This window comes from Bubalus bubalis, chromosome 8, assembly GCF_019923935.1.
Source record: "Bubalus bubalis isolate 160015118507 breed Murrah chromosome 8, NDDB_SH_1, whole genome shotgun sequence".
NCBI lineage: Eukaryota > Metazoa > Chordata > Mammalia > Artiodactyla > Bovidae > Bubalus > Bubalus bubalis.
The window spans coordinates 59738849-59757326 of NC_059164.1; the positions used below are offsets into that span (position 1 = coordinate 59738849).

The following is an 18478-nucleotide window of genomic DNA, read 5'->3' on the forward strand; positions in this document are numbered from 1 at the left end:
GAGGAAGACAAGGGAAATTAAAATTTAACAAGATGATTTTTAACCTTCTATAGCTATACTGTGATCTGTAGTTTTTAAACTAGACATAGAAAGTAACATTTAAACTTTCACAAAGTTGTCCATTCACCAATGAGGACAGTCATCGTGTTTGCTCAGTCAGCCCTGATACCTTGTTTATTAGTATTCATTAGATGAAAGTATTGGGTCATTTAAATGTCAAGCTGAAATTACTGATAAATAAGCCAAAAGATAGAAGTTAGTTTCAAAAGACAACTAGTATCTCCTACAGAATTGTACATTAGACTCTAAAGAGTCAGATGCATGCTTTCTTGAGTATTTCCAGAAAGGAAATACTGTCAAGGCATATTTACAGAAGTAGAGGGTAAATTTGTATCAGAGGGAAATCTTGAATATAGAGGAAATTGAAGAAGCTGCTGTCATAGTAACCCAGGAATGAGCTGGACCATGTTCCAATGTGCATATACGACTTCATGTATGTGAGAGGGTAGATGTTGCACAGAGCTTCTTTGGTGGCTTAGATGGTAAAGAACCTGCCTGCAACACAGGAGACCCAAGTTCAGTCCCTGGGTTGGAAAGATCCCCTGGAGAAGGGAATGGCAACCCACTCCAGTATTCTTGCCTGGAGAATTCAATGGACGAAGAGCCTGGTGGGCTACAGTCCATGGAATCACAAAAAGTCAGACACAACTGAACGACTAACACTTTCAGACATTGCAAATGTGTTCACAGAGACAGAAAGTAGGGAACTGGGACTATTTATCACTAATGATCATGGCAAACTTGGAGAAAGGTGATACTTGAGAAGAGGGGAATAGGAAAGAAGTCAGTGAGATTGATTTTTAGCCCATTTAATTTTAGACTTTAGAATATCTAAGTGGACTTATACTTTTGGATGCCGAGAATAAGCATGTAACATGCTGCTGCTGCTGCTGCTAAGGCGCTTCAGTCGTGTCCGACTCTGTACGACCCCATAGACAGCAGCCCACCAGGCTCCCCCGTCCCTGGGATCCTTCAGGCAAGAACACTGGAGTGGGTTGCCATTTCCTTCTTCAATGCATGAAAGTGAAAAGTGAAAGTGAACTCGCTCAGTCGTGTCTGACTCTTAGCGACTCCGTGGACTGCAGCCTACCAGGCTCCGCCATCCATGGGATTTTCCAGGCAAGAGTACTGGAGTGGGTTGCCATTGCCTTCTCTGACATACTTTATAGTAAATGACTGTTGTGTGTCCATCTTTGCTAGATTATAAGGTCCTTGAAGTTAAAAATCATGTGGCTTTGCTCATCTCTTGATTTCCAGATCCTAGGTCAGTGCAAGCCTGTTTTGTAGTACATGGTCAACACCTATTACCTGAATGAATGAAAAGAGGGGATGAAGGCAAGAGGGTGGAGGAGGGGGTTTGGTCATAAACTTTGAACTAGAAGATTCTCCACAGAGTCTTAAAGGTACATCCAGATTTACTAAATGGAAATAAGAATAGGAGCATGGAGGGAAAATAGAATCAGTGCCGAGAAATCAGTGGTATTGTCAACATATTTCTTTGTAACTTCTTCTCTTTTCCAATAAGTTTCAAAAATTGTACTGGGATCATGAAAAGTTTTTGGTGTGGCATTGATGAGGAAGTCAAGGAATTAATATTGGATTTAGAAGAGGTCTAAGTTAGGCATTAACCCTAAGCACAGAATGAGGGTCATAGGATTTTTGTGAGAGATAGATGGACTTAGAGAAAGAAAAGTGGCCTCATCGTGGTAGATCTGATAGGGGAATAGACCCAGACAGTGAGGATTAAGGCAGGGGCTTGCCAGGGACAGTAAACACATTGAAGAAGTTTATTAGCTGTGAAAGGAGCTAAAGCAGTCTTTTGAGAATCTTAAAAATCTCATACTCTTCCTATAGTCTGTGTTATAAAATAATACCCTTTTGGAATATACTAGTATAATGTTACTTTACTTCTTTATGTCACATATTTTCTATCCCCTAAATCCAGGTGTATCTGGAGGCAGAGAGCATACTGATAACTGTACTTGCCCACCTCTGTTTTTCACTGTACCCTCTGCTTTCACTGGGGAGTCATTGGGCTAAAAATGGTTGAGCTGGTAACTGTAAGTTGCCATGGTGCCTTTGAATTTTATCTTGTGCAAAGATGAAGAGGGAATGAGGAGAAGGGGTCAATGCAATAGCAAAAAGGGAAATATTCGTGTTGATAAGGGGAAGCTATAAGTGTCAATTTGTCATGGAACCCAATAGCTTTTAAGAAAGCAGTCATTATGATGATATAATAATAGCATTTTAATGTGAGTTGTCAACAAACAGTAATAACATTTAATGAGGCCTCTAAAATAAAACCTTTATGGTACCCATGTGTTTGGGTTTCTGTGATCCATTATTCTAACCCTTATTTTACTTCCCTCTTACATTCTGATTTATTATGTTTGAGGCTTTAGTGATGAATTCCTTAGGGAATGTATTTTAGAGCTTAAACGACTATTTTAACTTTTAGCACTTCTAATTTAATTGGTTTCCTGTTTGCTAAATTTGAGAGTGATTAGAAGAATTTATTTTAACCATAAGAAATGGGAAGAATGGGGAAAAGAGTGCTTCACTGAGGAATAAAAAGGAGATTAGCCAGTGACTGAAAAGTTGCCAGTTGAACTGTGTTGACAAGTGTGATTTGTGTGAGTCCCTTAAGAATGTAACAGAAGCATAGTAAGAACATAAAAGCCATGGGTTGTGTGGGTGAAGGAGTAGCCTGAAAATGGGAGGCAATGGCTATTAGTATATGTTGAAATTGCTGTCTCAAAGAAACACAAGAGTTCTTACAATATATGTGTTGAAATTATCTGCCCCTGAAAGCTGAAACTCAGAAGAACCATTCCAAAAACACCAGACAGAATAATTCTTTGAAACCATCTCCTTTCTAAAATTGCTTATTACCAAATTAGAGAAATAGGCCATAAATAGAGGTTTGTAATAAGGTGGTGAACAATCATTGTTGACACCGTGCATTTCTGGCTATCCTGCTATAATTCCAGGTACTTTTCACACTGAATATCTGGTGTTTCTTAAATGAGCTCCCGATTGACTTCATTTGCTCCCTTCTCTGCTTCTCTGCTCTGCTTACCGTGAGTGATCAATTGTGTCTCTCTCGGGTTTTCAGATAGCAAGTTTTGTCAACAAGTCGGCCATAGATGTCTCCATCCTGCAACGGTCCTTGGCCATTCTGGAGTCCATGGTGCTCAACAGCCACGACCTCTACCAGAAGGTGGCACAGGAGATCACCATCGGCCAACTCATTCCCCATCTCCAAGGGTGAGCGAGATCGACGCTGCCACAGGGGGAGGGAACGTTCTTCAGGCAGACAGCTCCCATGATGGTTTGGTATTGGTTTGATTAAATATATACAGAAAAAAAATCTTGATCTGGTATATAATCAAACCATGCCTCATGTTTGTCCCCGTCACACTGACATGGCACAGTGACTTGCCCTGGGTGCGCCCCTTGCCTGTTCTTGAGCCTAGTGTGTCCCTAGTGCCTTGGTCGGAGAAGGCGATGGCACCCCACTCCAGCACTCTTGCCTGGAAAATCCCATGGACGGAGGAGTCTGGTAGGCCGCAGTCCATGGGGTCTCTAAGAGTCGGACACGACTGAGTGACTTCACTTTCACTTTTCACTTTCATGCATTGAAGAAGGAAATGGCAACCCACTCCAGTGTTCTTGCCTGGAGAATCCCAGGGACGGGGGAGCCTGGTGGGCTGCCGTCAATGGGGTCGTACAGGGTCGGACACGACTGAAGCGGCTTAGCAGCAATGCCTTGGTAGGGACTCAGTTCTGATAAATGTTGCTAGATAGTGTAGAGCTTTGCTTTTAATAAGATATAATAAAGCAATTTGTTCTCTTACACTCTCAATAGAGTCTTTATCCTTAATCATACAGTATTTTCTGCGATATGAGAATTTTCATAGTTAATTAGGAGTTTTTAAAGCCAGACTTCTTTATTTATCTCCAGGTGATTACAATAAACTTTTTCTTGTGTATTATAAAATACAAAATTTTAAGACGCTTGAGCTATGAGATAGCTGCCCTAGCAGCCTTGGGATTTGGGGGAATCTCTCCTCCCCACTCTTAGATAACTAGCAAAGTTGCCTCTGATGATACCAGCCTGAGAAGGAATCCTTGTAGGATGCCACTTGATCAATGAAAGTATTTTGGATCGCAGGTGGCAAGAAGCATCCTGACTAGGACAGGGAGTTTATTGAAAGGATACTGGCGTGTTTTATAGAACCGAGGAATGACTTGAGTAGCTAAGCCTTGGGAAGGACAGAAACTATGGCTTCCTTGGAGTTCTCACAACAGGCCTTTTCTCTGGCATATTGGCTGGCAGTAATGTGACTTGGCTCCCAGTAAGTGCTGCCCCTGGTCTCTCAGGTCACACTGGCAGATTTTCAAGAGGAAACCTGATTGGCCTGTTTGGGTTGCGGGTGTAGAATGGGGATTCAAGGGAGTATTCAGTAGTTCTCAGTATACCAAAAATGTTGACTATGTGTTTATAATTAAACTTTATATTAAACTACCAAAATGCATTAGATGTTTCCTTCGTTTGGGGGTAGGAGATGGTTGACTAGAGTGTAAAATTGTAAGTCACACAAGCTATAGACTGTGGCCTCAGGGAAAATTAGCCCATGCTCTAAAATGATGATTTTGTGTGAAATCATGCTGGAAATGGTACCAATTTCACATGTCCCTGAATGCGACCTGTATCAACTTAAAAGTCTGTATCTTTCCTCTGAATCTCAAGGGCATCATTGTGCACTCACAGTGCACTTTGCCAAGAGGAGAGTTTCTTATTTGCCAAGCGCTGTACTAAACGTTTTATGTGCATTACCTCATTTTATCCTAAAAGCAGCTCCTTGAAATGAGTGTGTTTTTACCCAGCGTTCCAGATGAGGAAGCTGTGTAGGGATACCCTGTGAACTTGTCCAAGGCCACACAGCCAGCCAGTGGGGCACTGGGCTTAGAATTTCATCCTTCCTGAGGCTGTGTGTAGTAAGCTCTGCCTCTTCCTCAATTATCTCTAAATGTAGCTCGCTGGCCTCTGCTCTTTGTTTATGCCTTGGGTCCTTCTTATTTACTATTTGTGCTGTGCTGTGCTTAATATTTACTATTTACCATGCACCTAACTGTAGATCTTGGCTTCATTTGGAATTTCTGATTTCATTCCTGTGAAAAGCAAATTTGTAAACATAAAAACCTATCCTTCTTGTTCTTTAAAAGTTTCTAGTTGAAAATAGATTTTTAGAATATGTAATATTGCCATGGAGACAAAGCAGTTTCCTCTATAATAAGCCCAGGAATGTGGGGACACCCAGGACTGTTCCCAGATGTACTTCATGCATCAGACAGAAAATTACACACACACACACACACAGGTCCATATTTTTAACTCTAATAGAGGAGAGAGAATGAGAGCCAGCTGGCCACCTATATCTCTGGGTGAGTGTGTTTTGTCCGGCTAGCAATAGTAATTGTCTCCTCACATGTTTGCAGCTTTTCATGGTTGAAATACACAGTGCTGACTGCGTTCTCTGGGTCCTGCCTTTCTCTCTCACCTTTTTTGGGGCAATAATCATGACCCTTATCATGGTCTCACTGAGGGGTGGTCTTTCCTGACTTTGATGTTGCTCTGTGTCTTTACAGGACAGATCAAGAAATCCAGACCTATACCATTGCAGTCATTAATGCACTCTTCCTGAAGGCCCCTGATGAGAGGAGGCAGGTAAGTTGCATTTCTTCTGCCTTAAAGCCTGTGCCCAGGGCTGACAAGCTTTGGTGCAGGGAGAGCCCTTCCCTTCCAATCCCAGGAACTCCTCTGGGGTTCTCTGCTTTGCGGCAGTTTGCCTGGCCAGACTGGGAGCATTCACAGATCCAGTGGGAGCTAGTTGGAGATGAAGTGTTTCAGAGGTAAAGCCCTTTCATCATGTGAAACCCAGTATAGAAGCCCCAAACAAAGAGCTGAAAGAAAGAGGAAACTGCTTTTGTGGTGGATGCAGAGTTAGAAGCCCCTGTGGTCTTCTGTCATTTCACTGGATACTCACTGGGGCCAGGGAGGGATTGTCCCCATTTTCCTGATGAGGAAAGCTAGACTCTGAGAACTGTCACACTTTGCTGGGTTCCGGGAAGATGGAAAAGGGAATGTGTAAATTGCTGCCGCAGTTGAGAGAACCTTTCATCTGTAAGAGGCTCTTTGCTTAGTGGTATTTCTGCTGTCCGTGTGTGGATGTGCCCAGGAGGAGTGAGCATTTCATTTCCTCTCCTCTGTGTCATCAGAAGGAGGGAACCCCTTAAATGTACCTGCTTGGAAAGTACCCTTCAATACTGTCTTTTGTCAATCTTTGGTTCTTCTTCAGCGAGGGAAAGGACTATTATAAAGTGGCTGTGGAAGAAGTGGCGCTTTTGCATGTCTTAGAATTTGGCTCACATCTCAGAATCCTTTCTTTTTTTTTCCAGCAACATAACATACTTGTTACCTAGGTCACAATTGACTCCCTTTAGAAACTAGATGGAAATATGAGATCTTTCAGCGTTTAGAAAGTATACTGGGGAGCTTATGACAGTTACTAATAAATCGTTTTAGAAGAATTTAGGAGATTAGCATGCTACTGAACACTGTGGCAAGAATTTTACTTTTTTTTTTTACTTTATTTTTTTTTGTTGCCAGGGATTTTAAACCTCAGTGGCTAAATATGAGGGTTTCTGGTTTGTTTTCCATTTAGGTTTGTTTGCTCATTCCTAGGAGTTACATTTGCACAAGAAGCAGAGTGGCTTTCTAGTTTCCTGTGCTTTTGGTTTGGTATTGGCTGGAACCAGGGGGTGCCTGCCGTCTCCAAGCCTATTTTCCAGGCTGGATATTTCAGGGCAGCTTTGCAGATCTTAAGTGGGATGGTGGGTAGGGCTGCTCCTTTTATATTTATATCTAAATACTGGGAGCATGATAATTCCCATCAGGCCAGTAAGTTGCCTGCATATGTTCACAAGCCTGACATGGGCATCACAGAGAAGCTTGATTCTTCTGCTAGCCAGACCAGGGATGCCTAGCCAGACCAATGATAGCTGCTTGTAGAGTGGGGTCAAGAGCCAGGCCAGAACTAAGACTTTGACTAAACTGACCTAGACTCTTGAAACTGTCTTTCACTCTGTGGCTAGATTAGAGGAAAGGAAAGCCCACACTCACCGGAAGTGCTGCAATTTCACTCAGACCTCTGCATGAGTAAGATGCATACCCCTTGCATCTTTCTGTTACACTAAAATTACTATTAATCTGATTAATTGGAATTGAATGACCATGAAGAAATAGGGAATTAGATGCCAATCTATGCTGACTCCAGGGCAATGATAACAATGAAAATATAATGGGGTACCATTATACTAAAAATGCCATTAATATTAGGCTTGAATTCTGCTAATCAAATCTTTTTTATTTTTGAAAAATTAGGCTATATGAAACTGACATAGCACAGTTTGTACATATATTACCATATTAATACTAAATCACAAAAGGTAATCTAATAACATTAAATCATTTAAGTAAACAATTCAACTAAGAAAGAGTGTTTATCAACCAGGAGAAAATTCAGATTTTAGTCTTTGAGATAAAAATGACAATACTTGTCAATAGAAAATTAACTTGGACTTGATAGACTATGTTGAATTTAGGATGAATCAGTGACTATTTGTCAAGAAAAGGAGTATTTTGATTTTTAATTTATAAAATACTTTCTAGTGAGTTAAGAGAGAGTTGGCCCTAAAAATTACTTCAAGTTCATAATGAAGGAAAGCTTATTTGTCATTATTTTTTGAATATCAGTGGAGTCTGATAAAGCAGAAGCTCAAGCTAATTGGTAATATCTTGCTGTATATTATATATTTGTTATTGATTGGTTTATGTTTTGAAAGATTGAAATTCTGAAATTTTTGGCAAATAAGAAAACTTGCCAAAGCCTGTCACTGATAATATTTGAGAGTCTGCCTTGCAAATATGTTTTATGTCATTTCATTTAATCCTCATATCTATAGAAAATCTTATTATTTCTATTTTATAAATGAGGAAATTGAGAGTCCAAGAGGTAAGGAACTTGACTGGTTGCTGAGCTGATTAAGAGTCCATGTTAGAATCCCAGCCTTAGTCTTGCTCTTATCTGCAAAGCATCCCATTGAATGCTGGTCAAGGAAGCATCTCCTGCAGAATGACCTTGTATTTGTCTGGTAAACAACTTCCTGATACTTGAGAGACATCAAGCCCATTTTCTTACTCCAGTTAGATTAAAATATAACCTTAACACTTATTTATTGGATTTACAGGAATGTCCCTTTTTGTTTGTTTTTTTAAAGCTTTTAGACATTGGATAAATTCTACTTCGGTCAAAAAATTTTATTTATTTCAACATCTCTTTCCAACTCGGGGTCAGACACATTGGTAGGACTCCATTATTGGGGTGTTTTTTTTAAATGTTATTGAATTTAGAAGGATTTTGAATACCAATATGTTATTTCTACTTTTACTAAAGAAGGATACCATCAAAGTCAAATATTTTTACTTGGCAGGCAAACCTGAGCGACATTTTTGTTTTGCATTCATGGAGTTTACCTGCTTGAGGGAGCACTGAGCTTAGGGCAGGGGTATAACTGCCTCCTGTGTAATGGTACCCTGTCAGCCTCCCTGGGAGGTGAGGGGTTGGGTCATGCCTGCCTCTCAGATATTGGAGAAGCTCCCTTTTCCTGCCCAAATGAAGGGAAAGGGTGCTGTTTTATGGGAGAGGGGATTGTTGTTGCGGGGGGGCAAATGGATCCTTTTTTTTTACAACTAGTTGCCATTATTCATTTTATTATTTCCATGATGAAGAAGTTTGTCAGATCACTTCCAAATTTCTCTACAAACACTTATGTTTTGATAAGCATTATTTTAAACAAACAAACAAACCCTTTAGCTTAAAGATTTGGTAGAAAAATCAGAAAATACAGATTCCAAAGGAAGAAGTTTTAAAAACACAGATGTATAGAACAGTCTTTTGGACTCTGTGGGAGAGGGAGGGGGGGATGATTTGCGAGAATGGCGTTAAAACATGTATAATATCATAGAAAACAAAAGAAGTTAAAATAAAAATAAAAACACCTATAATTGCATCCCCAGAGAGGGAAACACTGCCACTACTTACCCCTGTGGGACTGTCTTGGTCCTACTTCCTACTTTTTTTGTGCAAAGACTTCCCCTCAGACATCATTTTTCACTAGATGTGATCATACTGCATGCACTGTTTATTTTTAAAAATGCTTTTAAAACTAAACATGATTTTGTGGACATCTTTCCATGTCAATATATCTGTACAGGCAGACCTCGTTTTACTGCATTTTGCTTTATTATGCTTCACAGATACTAATATATATTTATATAAATTGAATGTTTGTGACAACCCTGCATCAACCAAGTTTACTGGCACCATTATCCAACAGCATTTATTCACATGGTGTCTTTGGTAATTCTTGCAAATTTTCAAGCTCTCCATCAGCAAAAAAGATTATGAGTCAATGAAGACTTAGATGATGTCACGATTTTTTAGCGATCTGTCCTGTGCTTAGTCACTCGGTCATGTCCGACTCTTTGAGACCCCATGGACTGTAGCCCGCCAGACTCTTCTGTTCATGGGAATTCTCCAGGCAAGCAGAGTGGAGTGAGTTGCCTTGTCCTCTTCCAGGGGATCTTTCCTACCCAGGGATTGAGCCTAGGTCCCCCGCATTGCAGGCAGATTCTTACAATTGCAACCACCAGCAATAAAGTATTCTTAACAGTTCACTCAAACCATTCCTTAATATTGGACAAAAAATCCATGATGTGGATGAGGATTTTTCCATTTTCTCTCTGATCAAGCACTAGTTCCTTTAGGAGGGTAAAAAAATGTTTTATGTACTTTGTTTTCTTAGACATAATGTATTGCATACTTAATAGACTACAGTCTAGTGTAAACATAACTTTTGTATGCACTTGGAAGCCAAAATATTAGTGTGAGCTAATATTAATCAAGGTATTTGCTGTATTGTAGCAGTCTGTAACTGAACTTGCAATATCTCTGAGGTATGCCTGTATTCATATCCATATTTATATTTATCTATATATTTTTATCCTGGAGAAGGAAGTGGCAACCCACTCCAGTATTCTTGCCTGGACAATGCCATGAACAGAGGAGCCTGGCAGGCTATAGTCCACGGGGTCACAAGAGCCAGACACAACTTAGTGACTAAACCACAATCATATACTTTTATATCTGGGAGTTGGTGAGGGACAGGGAGGCCTGGTGTGCTGCGATTCATGGGGTCGCAAAGAGTAGGACACGACTGAGTGACTGAACTGAACTGAACTGAATGATATAAAATATTCTCCATAGATTCTCAAGTTCTCTCAAATCATTCTTTAATATTGGACAAAAAAAAATCCATGATATGGACAAGGATTTTTCCATTTTCTCTCTGATCATGCTCCAGTTCCTTTAAGAGGGTAGCAAACTGTTTTATCAAACATTCATTGCCTACTCTGTGTCAGCCATTGTGCTGTGGGCTGGGAATACAAAAATGAAAAGGACAGTCTGTGTGCCCTTGAGAGGACCATACTCTTCTGCAGAAGATAAATATCATAAACAGATCATTATAATAACTGCTCTAGTAGATGTTGGAAGTATATCATTCCTTCTAACTTATTTTAAAACTTTGTAAGTTGATAGACTAATATGGACTTCCCGATGGCTCAGCAGTAAAGGTTCCCCCTGCAATGCACTAGACACAGGAGACATGGGTTCGATCTCTGGATTGGGAAGATCCCCTGAAGGAGGAAACGGCAACCCACTCCAGTATTCTTGCCTGGAGAATCCCATGTACAGAGGAGCCTGGAGGGCTATAGTCCATGGGATCACAAAGAGCCAAACACGACTAATTGACTAAGCACATCTACGTCAGGCTAACATAGGCACAGAGGATTTGTGTGTGTGTGCCAATAAAGCAATACTTTTATTTTTATAAAAGAAAAGGAATGAAAGGAATGTTGAGCCTTTGTTATTCATCTGGTCCAAGAAAAAAAAAAAAAAGATGGACTTTTTCTGTTTTGATCATGAAGAAGGCATGCTTTCTTCACCCCGTGGAAGGGCAGTTCCTTCTGGATCACCATTTAACTTATTTCTGAAAGTGTCCTTGTCCTTGCCTTCTTGTTTTTAAGAGGTTGGAAGAGGATTCAGCATTGGATTTTGACTGATGCCATCTCTAGCCTTTTTAGATCACCGTAGAGTATTTGTACACGTGTCTCTTTAATGCTGTGGATGAGCAGGGACGTTAACATTAAGCTGTGATGTCTAACAGAGTGCTCCTAATTTCCATCCCTCTCTCTCCTACCTGCTTTCCTTTCTGTGGTGGCGATGGCCGTTAGGTTGGTGTAGACAGCAATGTTGACATCCTTGAGTGTCCTCTGACTGTAAGTCCCCACGTTCCCTTCGTCAGCACTCAGCAGGCCCTGCACCCCCATTCTTCTCCTGTCCAGCCCTGCCTGTGCACCCCCTTGTACTTCCTCCCCGTGTTCTGAGTTCGCCTTGCTTTCTACAAGTTTATTTTGACCTTGATTAAATTCACGGTTGTGTTTTTAAATTATAACTTAGTTTCTTCTCTACTAAGTAAGAGTGGTGACCCTCAAATTACCCCCTTCACCAATAAACATTCCAGTGACTTCCTGAATATGAGCAGTATTTTTCCTTTTGGATGTTTGTATCCTGATTGCGTCCAACTGTTTAATTTTCCCTTAGTATCTATTTGACAATGTTTAGAAAGAGCATCTGTAAATCATGTCATTTAATAAAATCACCTGCAAAACCTCTGTGCCAGTCAGGTAGGCCAATGCACAATCTGCAGAACTGAGGCCCAGGGAGACTGGGTGTGGACCTAGAGCATAGCGTCTGCCCAGATGTCTGTCCTTTGCTAAAACTTCACTCAATTCATTTGCATAGACTATTAAGCCTTGGGGTATATACTACTCAATGGTTTTGCACAGATTCAGATGAAATGGCTTTTAGAAGTCTTAGATCTTTAAAGTGATGGCTGTCTAGTATTGAAACCTCCTAGGTGCGGGCATAAGTTGCCTTGTAGTAACAACTCTCTGCACATATATATTCTAATAAAAGCTGATGAGCCATTTCAGTGGAGAGCCACTGCTCTCATTTAGAGTGTTTGATTTTGATTTAGTACTCACCTTTCCCTGGAAGGAAGAAATTCAAAAAAAAAGAAAGAAGTCACAGGTGCCACATTTCTTTCCTTTGTTTTTGGACATTGCTGTATTATCTAAACAATATTCACAAAGTCAGTTGAGTAGTACTGTCCATTTGAGCCCTTTCTTTGGTAAGAAATACTGCTGATATCCAGTTTTGAAGCACACCCCAGAATAAAGTCATTTGGGGCTACGTGGAAATGTTTCTTTCTAACTGATGCTTTTCTATCTGCGTGTTTTCTTCCACAGGAGATGGCGAATATTTTGGCTCAGAAGCAATTGCGTTCCATCATCTTAACGGTGAGTACCTGTGCGTTGTGAGCACCTTGCTGGGGAGGAAGGGTCTGGTAAGATTTATTGATCTCCTCTTTTGGCTTGGTTTTGTGGTCTGTTCTGTGACTTGCTTCTGTGGCCAAGCAGTGGGAAGTAGAAAGGAGGTAAAAGTGTGCTTTTGGAAATGGAATAAATAAAGCTTTCCCCCAGGGATGGCCTTGTGATTGGAGGGCAGGGGTCCCTGGAAGAGAGAAACGCCTTGTGGCAGGTGTATTATAACTCACCAGAGCTTCAGCTTTGTATTTAAGGAAGTTAGGGACTCCCTGACTTTAACAAATCCACCAATATGAGCTAATACCGTTTTTAATGAGGAAACTAGAGAGAAACATATCAGACTCTGAGAGAAGTCCTGAAATTTTGACCATCATTTTCCTGGGCCACTTTGCTAGAGAAAGGCAGGAAGGTTAGGCATGAAACCCACTCATTCACTGTGATGCAAAAAATACCTGAAAGCTCAGTCGAGAAGAGGCTCTACATGTTATGTTGTGAATGTTTAGAAGTAAATCAGATAGCGAGATTTCCTGAGGCCTTATCTGCTACTTGACTTTTAACTAAAGGCTGAAAGAAACATGTGTGATTGATTCTTCTGCTTACCAAAAAAAAAAAAAAAGAATAAAGATTTATGCGTGTGTAATTCCAAAAAGGAGTTCTGCAAGCATACAGTTACATACACACATACACATACACACACATTCCAATACCATGAGGCCATTAAAAATTAAAAACCTTATGAGAGCAAATAAAATAAATATTCTAGAATCCAAAGCCAATAATAATGACTACAATTTGTCATCAAGTATGATGTTAAACTTCCTGGCTATTAAGGATAAAGAGAAACCATATGAGTGTACTTTTCATTACTTGATAAAAGGGGTACCCCAGGTCTTTGGAGGATGACATATTTCCACCCCCTGGAACTGGAATCTGAAACGGGTATTGTCAGAACATTCATATATTCTTTGTCCAAGAATAGTTTTGTAGAAATTGCAGAGGGATTCAAAATACAGTTATTTTTTATACTCGCTCTCAATAAAAGTGGAAGAAACAATATTAATCATAGAGAAATGAAGGTATTTGTGTAGGGGGTGGAGGGTGATGAAAGAGTAGAAACCCGGAATTAAAGTCTTAGCCTGTTGTTGATATCACCTTGGTGTGGCAGTTGAAGTTAGAATGCCCAGAGATGGAGTGGGTGAAATGACTGTAGCTACCATGTCTCAAAGATCAGTTTACTTCAGCGTGACTGTTTTAAATGAGACCTTGATGATTGGAAGTTTAAGATTGGTTGGTATTCTCTGGCAAGAACGTGGAGTGTAGATACTGTTGAGTTGCTAATAAAATAAATAGCCACATGCTTTAGTGCCCATACACTTTGGACATTAAACATATACCAAGAATTAACATTCTCTTGGGAAGATTGGAAGATATGAGGTTTGATTTCTTCCCATCCCATTGCTTGGCTTCCCACCTTCAAACGCACCTAATTTTGGTTCAGCGACTTCCTTCTATGTCTTGTTCTTCACCCCACCTCTCCTTTAATTGGCTGTTTCATCATGGGGCTCAGAGCCAGGCTGTGGAGTCCAGGTGCACGCCAGGTTCAGGGCACCCAGAGAAAATTCCTTGAGACAGCAAGACATGGTTGGGCCTAGCAGTTCAAAATAACTCATTTGAGTGGGTGTTTCACCACTTTGACTGGTTGGTTGGCATTTTACAAAGTATTTATTTATTTATTTGCCTGTACTAGGTCTTAGGTGAAGCATGCAGGATCTAATTCCCTGACCAGGGATCGAACCTGGGCCTCCTGCACTGGGAGCACAGAGTCTTAGCCACTGAACCACCAGGAAAATCTCTGGTTGACTGGCATGTTTAAGGCACAACTGTGGTTTCTGCCAAAGCAGATGCATATTAGGTCCAAGTCTTGAATTCCATTTCAAACCCAGCCCTTGAGGGGACAAAGGCCCACATATTATAGTCTGCTGCCACTCTTTTTATATTTATTCCATTTTAGTTCTGTTTCTAAGGGGAAGGGTCATTTTCTAAAAAAAAAAAAATTCACTCACTGCATTGTGGGGGTAGTGGTCACTGTATAGTGTCCACCGTGAATTAATGACAGATCTGATAGCTACTTTGCCTTTGTGTGATGCTTCTAAAGCCTTCCCCGTTTAGATGTGGGATCACTTCTCGGAGACAGCTGTAGGGTAAGAGGATGGCAGAACTGCTTACAGTACATGTGTACCATTTATTTTTCTGGCAAGGCAAGCAGGCAAGGAGTGCTTCTGTTGTAGAAATCCATAGCTCTCCTCAAGACGCTCTCATTTTAGGCATACCTTCTCTTATATGGCTGTAATAGCCACCACATTTCCATTTCCTGCTGCACCTCCACTCTTCCCTGAACACAGTAAGTCTTTCCCCAGTTCTGGCCTAAAGATCAGGAAGCTTTTTGGGTCCTCAAATGTAAAGGAAAATTTGCACCAGGGACACCTGTGCACTCATCTTTCTCCTGAAAGTGATTCCACCCACCTCCATGCCCCGTGCTTCCAAATGAGGTCTTCTGAGGGTCTACTTGGCATCATGATGGGGGTGGGGTGGGTAAATTAGGTTATTTGCTGTTACTTTCTTCCTTTGTTTAAAAATGTTTCTCTCATGAACCATCTCCCTAGCATGTTATCCGAGCTCAGCGGGCCATCAACAATGAAATGGCACACCAGCTGTATGTGCTGCAGGTGCTGACCTTTAACCTTTTGGAAGATAGGATGATGACCAAGATGGACCCACAGGACCAGGTGAGTGCTCATTAGACAACAGTCAAAGCATATGAGGGAAAGAACATCCTTAAAAGTCTTTTCTTGAGCTTCTTAGAAACCAGGAGGCTGTTGATGATGGTAATATTATTATCATCTCAGAACTTAGGGAAATGGATTTAAAATTTTGGTGAATCTAGAATCAGAGAGGGCTTCTCTGACAGGTCAGTGGATAAAAACTCCTCTTGCAATGCAGGAGACACAGGAGACAGGGGTTCAATCCCTGGGTCAGGAAGATCTCCTGGAGTAGGAAATGGCAACCCACTCCAGTATTCTTGCCTGGAAAATTCCATGGACAGAGGAGCCAGGCAGGCTACAGTCCAAAGGGTCGCAAATAGTTGGACATAACTAAGTGACTAAGCATGCATAGGATCATAGAATAAAATAAATGAAATATTTTGTTATGTATCGAACACATGCATACTCTTTCCTTATTGGATAAGAAAGCCTGACGTCACATGACTACAAACACTGACACTTAGCTCCAGTGCCTTCATTGGTGATAGCTTTGGAGTCAAGTCCCCAGGACACAGAGCCACTTGGTAGCTCTGTGTGATATGGCTTCTACAGGCTGAGAGAGTATTTCCATTCTCCAGTGGTCAGAGCCATGGGTGGAGGTCCCAGGTTACATCTGATTTCTGGGCTTCCATTTCTGTCGGTTGGCTGTCTGCTACAGATCTCTCTAGGTCTCTGGCTGTTGTGCTTGAGAGGTTAAGTCTTGATCCAAAAGGCTCTGGGGGAACTTTACTGTGTGAAGACAGAGTGAGAGGAAACAGCTGGGAGCGCTGCTGTAGCATATTTGCAGCTTAAACAGCGCTGCAGCTTTGGAAAGGAAAACACTCGTTATTGGCACGTGAGGGTCTGATCTCTGGCAGATGTGGATGCACATGCGAAGTGTGTAACCGCCGCAGCACTTCGTTCGTGGCGTGAGGCCACGCGATTAAGAATGATCCAGAGGCTTCCAGCGGCCGTCTAATGTGCCCCACACTTCTGGCAAGGCCAAGTGCAATCATCACAGAGAGATGAGACTGCCTTACGACTTCTAGTTCGAAAGGCAGTGCATCCAGAGGTGGAACAGCCCTCCCTTCTTGGAAACCTCCTCCTTTTTATGTAAAAGATACATGCCTTTTTCTTATTGTGGTTAAACATGCACCACAGAACCTTTACCGTTTTAACCATTTTTCAGATTTGTCTCTATATGAAGTCAATTCTCAGTGGAGTTAGGGGTCCCTTGTCACTTACCTATTGTTCTTAAACCTTATGTGCCTATCACTTTATTTCAAGACTTCAAGATCCTCTAACTTGGCTTTTTCCAATCACAAGCCTTCCATCATATTTGGGGCCCTCATTGAGAATGTCACAGGGCAGTTGATACCAGAGCTCCAAGGGGCTTGGCCATGAGGATAATTGTGGAATAAAGCCAGGGCTGACCAGCAGGGAGAGTGGCAGGAGGGGGAAAAAAGTTCACAGAGCTGTAACTTAGAACACTGGTTGCCCTTTATCTGTTTCCCTTTCGCCTGTACCCAGTGATTCATTTAGACCCTGGGGAATGAGGGAGTGGATGAAGCATCACAGAATGAAGGCAGCTCTCTCTCCCTCCCGTTTTTTCCTTCCTAACCCCTTCAGGCTCAGCGGGACATCATATTTGAACTTCGAAGAATTGCTTTTGATGCAGAGTCTGAACCAAATAACAGCAGTGGCAGCATGGAGAAGCGCAAGTCCATGTACACCCGGGATTATAAAAAACTTGGCTTCATAGTAAGTAAGCCATCTCCAGTAAGCTCTCTCCTTCCAGCACCCGGGGGCCTGACCTCAGCCACATAAGCAATGTCTCCTCTGAGCGTGTGGTCCTCCTGTGCCTTACAGAATAGTTTCCACATTTTCCAGATGTTTAGCTGGTTTAAACAGGATCACATGAAAATCTCTTCTGGCTGCAGCGGAATGGAATAACTTGTACAAGTGTGACTAATACTGAGTTTGTTTATTCAGTTCTGATTAAGTGTAACCAAGAGTAGTTAGCCCGGAAAGCATCTAGACTTCGTTAGATCTACTTCACAGGAGGCTGAAGATTCTATTTAAATTAAATGGGTGATGGCAACTGTGGGAGAAATCTTATTTGGGGCTGGTGACTGGGTTATTCACATATGTCAATTCCATATCAAAATCAGATTGAGAGTCTCCTGAAATTTTATCATGGTGTGACATGCAGTTTATCTTGTCCTAAAAGTTTTGTCTTGTTATGGATGCTAATTAGTTACCACCTAGATTTTCTTTTTACTTAGTTTTCACATCAGAACACAGCCTTGTCCTGAATATAATCTGTTGTTTTTGTTTCTGCTTCCGGTCTATTTTTGCTTTCATCATTATCACATTTCTACATGACCTTTGGCTTATTAACCTCAAATTCTGCAGGTGTAAATTTGGGTTTCTTTCTACCTCCTTCATAACCAACATAAATCAGACTTTTGTCTTCAGTAATTAGAAATCATCGGGCATTATTTTATAACTGCAAATACTCTTTCCTTGAATATACATACAGACACACTAATATTAATATTCATTTGTACACATTGGTATTTATGCTTTATTGTTATTTGGAAAACCTTATCTTTTGTGGAAATTCTTTGAAAATGTTTCCACGTCAGTTATATGCATTGTTTTCATTACTAAAGAGTTGTTATTATGTGAGTGTACTACAGTTTATTTAGCCAAGCTCTTTTACTGAGTATTTCAGTGTTTTAAAATTACAGATAAGTCTGCAATTAACATCTGTGCCTCTCAGTATTGATGTACATCCTTGATCATGTCATTAGGATAAATCCATGGAACTAGCATTTCTATGATATATATTTTTAAAGCTTTTGATATCATCAAATTGCCTTCCATAAACACTGGGTAATTTCCACTTTAACCATTGGTGCATCAGAGTAACTTTTTTATAAACCTGTCCAATAATATTTGTAGAACTAGAAAAAAAAATAATTTGATGTTATTCGTTTTTTACTGGTAGTCTTAACATGTTTTTTCTAAGAAGAACACT

General features: G+C 40.8%; 1 protein-coding gene across 3 annotated transcripts in view; it reads left to right on the top strand.

Annotated features, from left to right (window-relative positions):
• Window positions 1-18478, top strand: part of ELMO1 (engulfment and cell motility 1) — a 584995-nt gene that overhangs the window by 221520 nt on the left and 344997 nt on the right. For all 3 annotated transcript variants that reach the window (XM_025292040.3, XM_025292041.3, XM_006053724.4), the window contains exons 9-13: window positions 3176-3327; window positions 5713-5791; window positions 12557-12607; window positions 15298-15420; window positions 17065-17196. In XM_025292040.3, coding sequence (XP_025147825.1) covers window positions 3176-3327; window positions 5713-5791; window positions 12557-12607; window positions 15298-15420; window positions 17065-17196 — 537 coding nt within the window. The remainder of the gene's footprint in view (window positions 1-3175; window positions 3328-5712; window positions 5792-12556; window positions 12608-15297; window positions 15421-17064; window positions 17197-18478) is intronic.